Source organism: Physella acuta, unplaced genomic scaffold (genome assembly GCF_028476545.2).
Source record: "Physella acuta isolate Inbredline_101_S28 unplaced genomic scaffold, ASM2847654v3 ptg000385l, whole genome shotgun sequence".
Classification (NCBI taxonomy): Eukaryota; Metazoa; Mollusca; class Gastropoda; family Physidae; genus Physella; species Physella acuta.
Window position 1 is genome coordinate 430,489 of NW_026731904.1, and position 9,602 is coordinate 440,090.

At 37.6% G+C, this 9,602-nt stretch overlaps 1 protein-coding gene across 1 annotated transcript; it reads right to left on the minus strand.

The window, feature by feature from the left end:
* Positions 1-3,188: 3,188 nt before the first annotated feature.
* On the minus strand, positions 3,189-9,236 carry LOC131942052 (uncharacterized). Its single transcript, XM_059301739.1, has 6 exons — positions 8,884-9,236; positions 8,656-8,766; positions 8,540-8,569; positions 8,308-8,383; positions 7,976-8,135; positions 3,189-3,864 (listed from the first exon to the last, which is right to left on the minus strand). Exons 1-6 carry the CDS (start codon positions 9,194-9,196, stop codon positions 3,337-3,339), a joined length of 1,218 nt encoding a protein of 405 aa, XP_059157722.1. The 5' UTR covers positions 9,197-9,236; the 3' UTR covers positions 3,189-3,336.
* Between the last annotated feature and the right edge of the window lie 366 nt (positions 9,237-9,602).

The following is a 9,602-nucleotide window of genomic DNA, read 5'->3' on the forward strand; positions in this document are numbered from 1 at the left end:
GATGGTCAGAATCTTGAGTCACCAAATCAAAAGCCACTGAGAAGGTCAAACAGGACAATCAAAGTCCCAGATAAGTTAGACCTATGATTTTAAAGGTCAAAAGGACTTTGACATCATTGTTTTGTATCTTAATTATGTTGTGGCATTTTGTGCATTTGTTTGTAAGGGTGTAATCTACCAAATGATTCAAATCATATAAGGCATGTTACAATATATTTAGTGATTTTAAGATACAATAATTTGTTCTGTTGAGAGCTGTGTTGTTGTTTACTAAGGGTAAAGGGATGTAATATATTGAGAATTGTGAAGTCAAGGGAACTCACTCTTCTTGTATTAGTCTTATATTTATAATGTTATTTTGAGTGATGTCCCTTGTTAATATATATGTTATTGTCATCTCACTTCCTCTTCCTGTTTCCGTCATGTTAGCTGATGGTGGCTGATTAAAGATCTATATACAAACAGCATGGTTTCTGTCGTCAGTGTTTCAATCTATTACACCGATTCTTTTCTTAAATTTGTAACTTGGTCAGCCAGTTAGTAAAACAACATGTAGCTATCGGCCAAAATCAGGATCAGGAGGCTGACGACCGGTTACTGGTTGTCAAGATGGTTGTTAATGATTTTTTTCTGTGAAATTTTATGCCTATGCGAGCAGATTCTATTGCAGATTGGAAAACTTACTTCTTGACATACATTTCATTAGGTTCATTACAACTGCAAGACGCCTCGTGGATCATGTCTACCTTTGCCAAAAGCTAATATACGTGTGCGTTTATTCCCTTTAACTTCAGACTATAAACTAAATATATTTTAAGACTAAAATGTTTCCGGGAATAATAAGCATTAATATTTTTTCGTTAAACTATTCCTCTTCTAGTCAAAATTCTGCTGGTAGGTCAATACGGGTGAAAAGTCATATCCTGTTTTTATGACAAGCTTTTATTTAACTTGCTCCCCGTTTGTCTTTGTCCTTCTATCATTGGTGGAAACTGACGAGCAACCAATGAATCTGACTTAATTTGATGATTCAGTTTTTAATAATTTACTATCAAAAGTACTAATTTTTTCCGCGCTATTATATTCATATTTGTAGTGAACGAGTGAAGGGGATGAATGGGGGTGAATGTTGTTTGTACTTGGTACCCTATCCCGTTCGTCCTTGTTCAGTTCACGTGCGGTGAGTTGTAATAGTCCGGTTGGTACCAGTTTATGAAAGGGTGTATAAGGTGTATGAAAACGTGTGTGATGGCCTTAGTTTCGTCCAGATCTCCAAGGTTAGGTCTATACTAGTTTTTAGCCACTATATCATAGTTTTATTAGCTTGTGTGTTTTGTGTTTAGAATAGACTGTGTTAGATAACCCTAACCCTTGCGGTTGTTTGTCTTATATGTTGCGCTACGCATCGGATCACCCGTAAAGCATGTCCGTGCGTTCACAACAATATTGTTATGTTCATTTTGGTGCACAATTCTTTTTGCTAAAACGTTGTAATACAATAGAATATGATTAAAATGTTACTGAAATATACACCAAAACAAAACGCACCGATCTTGAAAAAAGTTGTTTATTTATCTTATAACAAAGCCCAATGGCGCAGTCCGTATACAGATTTAACGGACTTTCGAGTTCGAAGCGTCTGAAGGACAATTTTCACATATGAAAAACCTGATGAAATATAAATGGGGGGGGGGGAGTCGTCGAGAAGAAATTTTGAAAAATGTATAGGCTGATATAAAAAAAAGATGGTCATTTACTGTCCTTTTTCACACCTATGCGAACGCGTAGAGGCTGACCGACAAATTTACTGTACGACCGAATAAATTATTATTATTAAGGTCTATGCGAAAAAAATAGCAAGATGTAAAGAGCTTAAGCACCATGGTCTGGTCAAATTTCTGCCCTACTGTATGGCGCTATCTAAAACGAATGTAGGCACCATAGTGCTCATGAAGCAGGCCGGAACGAACCGAGTCACACGACCACCCGAGCGCCGGCTATTGACTCCTGTGCATGACGTCCAGTTAACGGATCCCAGTTGTTAGTAGATAGAGACTGGTGAACACTGAGCTCCAAAATTGAAATTTTCAAATCACAGAGCCCTAAGCCTAACCCTAACCCTAACCCTTACCATAACCCTAACCCTAAGCCTTCTTTGGAAAATTTTCAAATCACAGAACCCTAAGCCTTCTTTGGAAAATTTTCAAATGACAGAACCCTAAGCCTTCTTTGGAAAATTTTCAAATCACAGAACCCTAAGCCTTCTTTGGAAAATTTTCAAATCACAGAACCCTAAGCCTTCTTTGGAAAATTTTCAACAACTTTCCTGTTTCGTAGCGATCCGGTGAAATGTAGTAATGCATAAAATACAGAGAAATGCACAAACATACTTTCATTTAATTATATATATAAGGCATTCTGCCTAACTATTCTAATGTTTTGCGAAAAAAAAAGTTACCCTGTACTTAATAGCTGTACTAGTACTAACCAATGCTAAACTTAACACTATTTCTAATATAACAAAGCCTGTTGCAGTTTAAAAATTAGTAAATGTTTTTCGGTTACTTTGAGTACATAACAGATTGAATACTCGTCGTTGTGAATGCGGCGCAGGACTGTTGTTTGGAAAGTATCCAAAGATTAGTGATCGCCTGTCATCTCACAAGCTGACATTAAACCTTTTCAAAACTAGCCTTTAAAAGTGGGAGGTAGACACTAAAAGCTAAAACAGCTGTTTATTTTTTCGGCAAGTTTGCTGAGATTATGGTTGCCATGCCAAAATCAGTACAACAGATGAAATGCTATTTATTTAACTATAAATTAGAAGAATTTATTGGAACTTATTTCTTGAAACCTGCTAAATTATCGTTGTCGTGTCATGGGATCTGCTAATCTTTCGCGAAACCATTTAAGTAAATATGCTAGTTAATCTCATGGAATTCGCTAACTTTTTGTCAAGCCATTTCATGGAGTCTGTTAATCTATATATATAATTCTCTTCTTCGAGCCGTTAGAAAACAAGCTGCTAACGCTCTCCCTACCTCCCCACCCCTACATGGTTTTAGTGAGCTGTGTTCACTCTAAATGTTTACAAGCAGAGCCAACGATTTTAAACGTAGGGGGGGGGAGGAGGAGGGGGGGAGGGAAGGAAGGGGGGGGGGGGGTTATATATTATAGTGTTTTAAAGAAATATTTTCAGTGTCAGCGTTGGTACTGTCGAATTCACAAATTATGAATTATTGAAAATTAGAAACAACTAAATAGCGGCGTATGTTATGCCGCGGGCCGGCTCGTTATTATTAAACCGTCTCGTGGGATTTGTTGATTTCTCCTTAGCTATCTCTTGGAATCTGCTAATTTTTCGTAATGACCTAAAGCCATTGAGCTGTTATGTTCTAATGTATTTGACTGAAATCCATTACTTATATGGTCAGGCAACTTTTTTCTGTATTTCTGCACAATGGCATACTCGTCATTATTGACACTATAATGGTAGCCATCAACTTTGTGCTTCTCTTGACCTGAGACAGGTGCTGCCATCTTGATATTGGTCTTTCTAAAGTTGTCTCGATCGATGCATTCGTAGATGTTGTTGGACCCTTCGTTTTCTTGAGATTTATTATAACTGACACCTGGCATTTCATACAACTCTTGTGTTTGATTGCTTAATTCATCATAAATTGAGCATGCTTGTAAAGTGTTTAACAAATCATTGAAATCGGTGTCTTTTTTAACACACAAGAAATCTGGCATGTCTATAGGGTTGCTCATTCTGTGGCCCAATTCTTCATTCTGGTATATGGCATCATTGTGGTCCAATTCTTCATTCTCATATATGGCATCACTGTGAACATGTGATACCATCTGTGGATAAGAAGTCAATATTTTTTATTCAAAGGTTATGTGGCACATAACAAAAATAAACATGTATTTCACCCATACTAGGCATTATACTATCTAACCCTAACCCTAACCTTAGGCATTATACTATCTATTCCTGTAAGAGATCCTCAAGCCTCTCAACCCTACGCCACCCCACCCACCCACTTTTCGTCCCATCCACCCCCTCCATCACCTATCGTCTCCAATATTAAACGACAGTTTCACAAAAACTAGGCAGCAAGGGAGAACTGGGCACAATTCTAATTCAGAGAGAACGCGATGAAATATTTTATACTCAATGAATTGCATTGAAAATCAAATGTAATTTCCTTTTTTTACTTTCTCGTATACGAAGTATAGAAAAAGTCGTGTAATCGTGCAAAAAAAACAACAAAAACAACCCAAGATTTTTACAAATCTCGACATTTTACAACTCCCTGAGTCGGAAAAACATAGTTTTGCAATCTTGTCTATGTGTGTGTATGTGTGTGTGTATGTGTGTCTGTGAACACGATAACTTGAGTACCGTTACAGCGAGGGTGATGAAATTTCATATATAACTATTATATCAAATTTGTCGTTCTGTATTATTTTATCAGCGATTTCTGTTAACCGGAAGTGGAACTTATTCAACTTTCAATTTATTTTTCGAAAGCCGATAACTTGAGTACTGTTTTAGATCGATAATTGAAATTTCACACGTAAGTAAAAGATCTAATTTTCTGCGTTCTGTCAAATTTTGAGTAATTTCCGTTGACCGGAAGTAGTAATTTACGCTATTTCCGATTTCTAAAAAAATTTATAAAGTGCTAATAATATTCCGCACTATTATACACAGATTATTTGGCGTTCACTTGGTGCGCAATTCTTTTTTCTACGAGATTCTATTCTACTTTTAAAAGTTTAAGTAATTAAAAAATGGATTAAAAATCATGTCTATATCCCGAGTTATCATCCCCCGTAGTGTTATATAAGAATATTCAAGAAAGTTTAGGGGAGATCACTCCCGGTTTATTTAAGTTTAACATCAGAAAGTTAAAAAGCCCAACAGTAAACAATGAGTTTAACTGCGTGGTAAAAATAAAAGGTATGAAACACTTTCTAGTCTGGTAGAAAAAAACAGTAGAGCACCAATGACTAGGAATACAGAAACTTTGGATGTCAGCGTGCACCGACTAATTTGGAAGAAGAAAAGTAAACAAAAATAATGCATCACGAGACATGAGCCAAGATAAAAGATAGGTGAACGAATGACGATGAGAAAATAAACAACAAAATCGCATAGTGAAGACAAGTGCAGAAAAGCACACACGACAGTTCATCCAATAGATGACTGTGGAGGCAGAAACTGCAGCAGGGCAAAGAAACATACAAAGATTATGAAGTAACCAGAACCAAGCAAGAACATTAAAATCATTCGGACGACAATAAACAGGTTTTTGACAAGAAAGGTCATGCACCAACTACATTACTTCGCTATGTATCATTGTTGAGTCCATAGAATGACAATTTCTCGTATACATGATTTTTGTAGACTTCGAAAAGGCATATGTTAGTGTGAATAGAGTTGTTATCTGGAAGCTATTGAGACATAATAGTATATACACACACACAAACTATATAAGGACTGCACTTTACAGGAACTGATAAATCCATTCACAGTTAAAAAATAATTTAAAAAATCAGTATTATGAAAGGAATGCATGCTCCCGCCAATGATGTTCTTGATGGAAATATACTAGATCATGCAGAAGACTACAAACAATGACACAGGAATTCAGTGCAAACGCTGGAAGATGTTGATTTAGCAGATTATTTCTGCCTACTTTCACACAAACAACATGCTCTAACCTAACTGAACCGATGATTAGAAGAAGCCCGTAAAGCAGAACTTCAAATAAAGAGAATTAAAACTGAGGTCGACAGAATCAATAACGACCAGGACCTGTCCATACCGAAATAAGGAATGGGTTTCAGCAGACACTCTGAAAATGATTGAGGAAAGAAAGAAGAAGAATGCAACATAATCAACAGTCGTACACGGGCTGCTAAATTAAAAGCCCTGGAAGAATATACTGAAACAAACAAAAACATCAAGAAATATTAAGGAAAGACTAACTGAATTTTATAGAATTGCTGGCAGATAAAGCAGTAGAAGCACTTTACCATAAGAATATTAGGGACCTTTAAATACAATTAAGAAGATATCTTGGAAGTTCAATGTGCCACAGAGGCCAGTGAAGATCAAAGATGGAAAGGTAATATCTGATGCGGAAGGACAGAGGAAGAGATGGGCTAACCCTAGGGTTAGGGTTAGGGTTAGGGTTAGGAATAGATGGTATACCATCAGAAGCACTGACAGCAGATATCGAAACTAGCACCGCACTACTACATACACTCTTCAATTAAATGTGGGAAGATGAACAAATACCAGAGGAGTGGTAGGAGGGACTACTCATAAAACTTCAAAAGAAAGATCTTAGTTCATGCTCTAACTACAGAGGGATAACAGTTTAGTCAATCCCTGGCAAAGTCTTCAACAGAATATTATTTAACAGGATGAAGGCAGTGGTACACACCCAGTTTCGAGATCAGCAGGTGGGCTATAGGAAGAAAAGATCGTGCATAGACCAAATGTAATACCCTGCGCACCATCATGGGATTCTTTCTGCATCAATTTCAAAGCTTACGAGAAGGCCTTTAAAGCCTGGATAGAAAGTCAATGTGGAAATTGTGGAGGCACTATGGGGTGCCACAGAAAATAGTCAACATTGTAATTACTTCATATGATGGTCTGAAATGTAGAGTAGTGTATGGCCAGAAGACTAAGGAGGCCTTACCTGCATGGACTGGAGTCAGGCAGGGTTGCCTACTTTTACCATTCCTGTTCCTGCTGGCTATTGACTGGATTATGAAAATGTCAACAGAGAAAATACGAAATGGTATACAGTGGACACCACGGAACTAGCTGGATGGCCTGTAGTTTGTTGACGGCATGGTCCTTCTTTCTCACACACATCAGCAATTGCAAGATAAAACCAACAGTGTTGCTAATTTTTTTTAGATGCCTGGGTTGAACATCCACAGAGAAGAAAAGTAAAGTTCTCCAAGTCAATGCACCAAGCAGCACCCATATAACAGTGGCAGACGAAGACATAGTAGAAGTGGATAGATTCACGTGCCTTGGAAGTATTGTTGATAATCAGGGCGGGATAGAAGCAGACATAAAAATAAGGACGGGCAAGGCAAGAGCAGTTTTGAACTAACTAAAAAGTATTTGGGGTTCTGGAGATTTAACCCTTGGATTAAAACCAACTGCTAGAAGAGAAGAGATCCTCCAGAGAAAATAGAAATAGAGGGCTCACACACTCAGGAAGCCTATATCCGACATAGCAAGACAGGCCCTCACCTGGAATCCACAGGGCAAAAGGAATAGAGGCAGACCAAGAAAGACCAAGAAAGACCAAGAAAGACCAAGAAAGACCTTGAGACATAACTTAAAGGAAGACACCAAGAAGATTGGATACATCTTGGGACAGAAAGCTCTTGTCAGCGGCCTATGTCCCAGAAGAGGTTAGGGTTAGGGGTACGCACATATCAAAGCCGTATTACAATATGGCTGAGTTAGGGTTAGGGTTATGGGTACGCACATATCAAAGCCGTATTACAATATGGCTGAGATCTTAGGGTTAGGGTCAGGGGTACGCACATATCAAAGCCGTATTACAATATGGCTGAGTTAGGGTTAGGGTTATGGGTACGCACATATCAAAGCCGTATTACAATATGGCTGAGATCTTTGGGTTAGGGTTAGGGGTACGCACATATCAAAGCCGTATTACAATATGGCTGAGATCTTTGCCCCCCCCCACCCCTCTACGCACATATCAAAGCCGTATTACAATATGGCTGAGATCTTTGCCCCCCCCCCTTCCCCGCCCCCCCCTCACGTCATTGCCTTTTCCCGACACCGAGAGCATACAAAACAGTGTGCTAAGTAATATATCGCTATAGCTATTTATTTTTTATATTAATATCAACCGTTGACCACAACCTTTGTGTTTTGTTAATATTATAATAACCATAGCCTTACTTGTTGCGTGCCGTGCTTTGTTGTATAAGTTTGGTGGGAAAGTATGGGCCCGTCCAGAAAATTGTTTGTCTGAAATGTTTCAAGTGGTGTGTTGCGCCACAGAACTGTGGTCTCAGATATTTCTTTGGCACACGTTTCAGACTTGGGGAGTCTACAGTAGCTGTGGATAAGAACACTGTGTTTATACAAGACCAATCTTCTTATGCTGGAGCTAGCTTATAGTTTATGTAGTTCGGGTGAGTGCAATGCTATTGTTGTTGTTGTTTTGATGAATCTGGTTTTTATTTTGTTAAATGAGTAAAACCACCACTACTTGAATGTTGGTAGCTGACCTAATGATGACTGCTATCAAAGCCACGAGCAGAACAAGGATGATTACCCCAAAAACAACGTACACAATGAGCAGCTCTGTGGATAAAATAAAAGTCTTTTGTCGAAACTGTTCAAAAGTTTCCACCTTCCAGAATGTATCCAGACTTATATGAGTTGGTAGGAATTAACCCCCTCCATTGACCTCTAATATTATAAACATTTGGAAATATAATAAATTATTAAGATACTTACTAAGCTTTTTTGTCAAATTGACAGATTTATCTGAAAAAGAAGACATTTTTAATGTAGACTACCATCATTTGTAAGCATTAAAGTTACATTTTCTCCTGATTTGGGTTTTAAAATACCTTCTGGTGATCCGCGATGTATGACCCCTGGTGGCCGTGTTACATCATCAGCTGATGGTACAGAACATGAATGTCTTTCTGGTGGCTGGGGTAAAGCTCTGTCAAAATATCCTGGTGACATATGAAAAGATCTAAGGCCTCAATCTAAAGTAATGGGATTACGATACATCTCACTTTCTCTGACTCAAAAAATTAATTTATCTATGGTTTTCAATGTTTGACACTTACTATGGTAAGAAATAATGAATCTCTCCATTGACCCTTCCACTCGCATTTCACGACTGCTTATCGTAACCTCTCCACAAGACTTAAAAGTTGCATGTTCAAGTTTACAAAAGCTTCTAGTTACAGCTAACTGTAAGCCACAATCTGTGTAGTTGATTTTCAAAACCTGCTCGCATGTCGACGTCTTAACGCCTAAATAGTGAATAGTTAAAGCCAGCAGACCACCTCCAGTGATGGACCACCGACAGGGACGATTTAAAGGCCGTCTTTCTTTTTGGCTGACTGGAGTTGTTAGAACTCCATAGTCCGCATCCATTCGCCGGTAGCCGCTCAGCGAACATTTATTTTCTATCACGTCATCTTAATTAAAAAAAAAACAAGTGAATTTATATTCTTGATCACAACATTGAGAGAAAAAAACAAATATAAAAAAGCTTTAAAACAATAGCTTTTAAATGCTCTGAAAATTAGAACTTTCTTTCTATTATAAAAGCATTGGTCGCTCATGAAATCTCATATATTTTTGTGACAAAAGCTTTTTATTTAAAAAAGCAAATCGCAAGTTTTTAACCTTTTTATCGCCTCTTTATTTTTTTAATTTAGTAATCTTTCGAATACATTTTAAAGACTAGTTGTCTTAATTAATGCCTACTTAGATTTAAAATTACATATTCTTGGACTGTCTTTGGAGACGAATACACATAGAAATTTTGAACAAAATC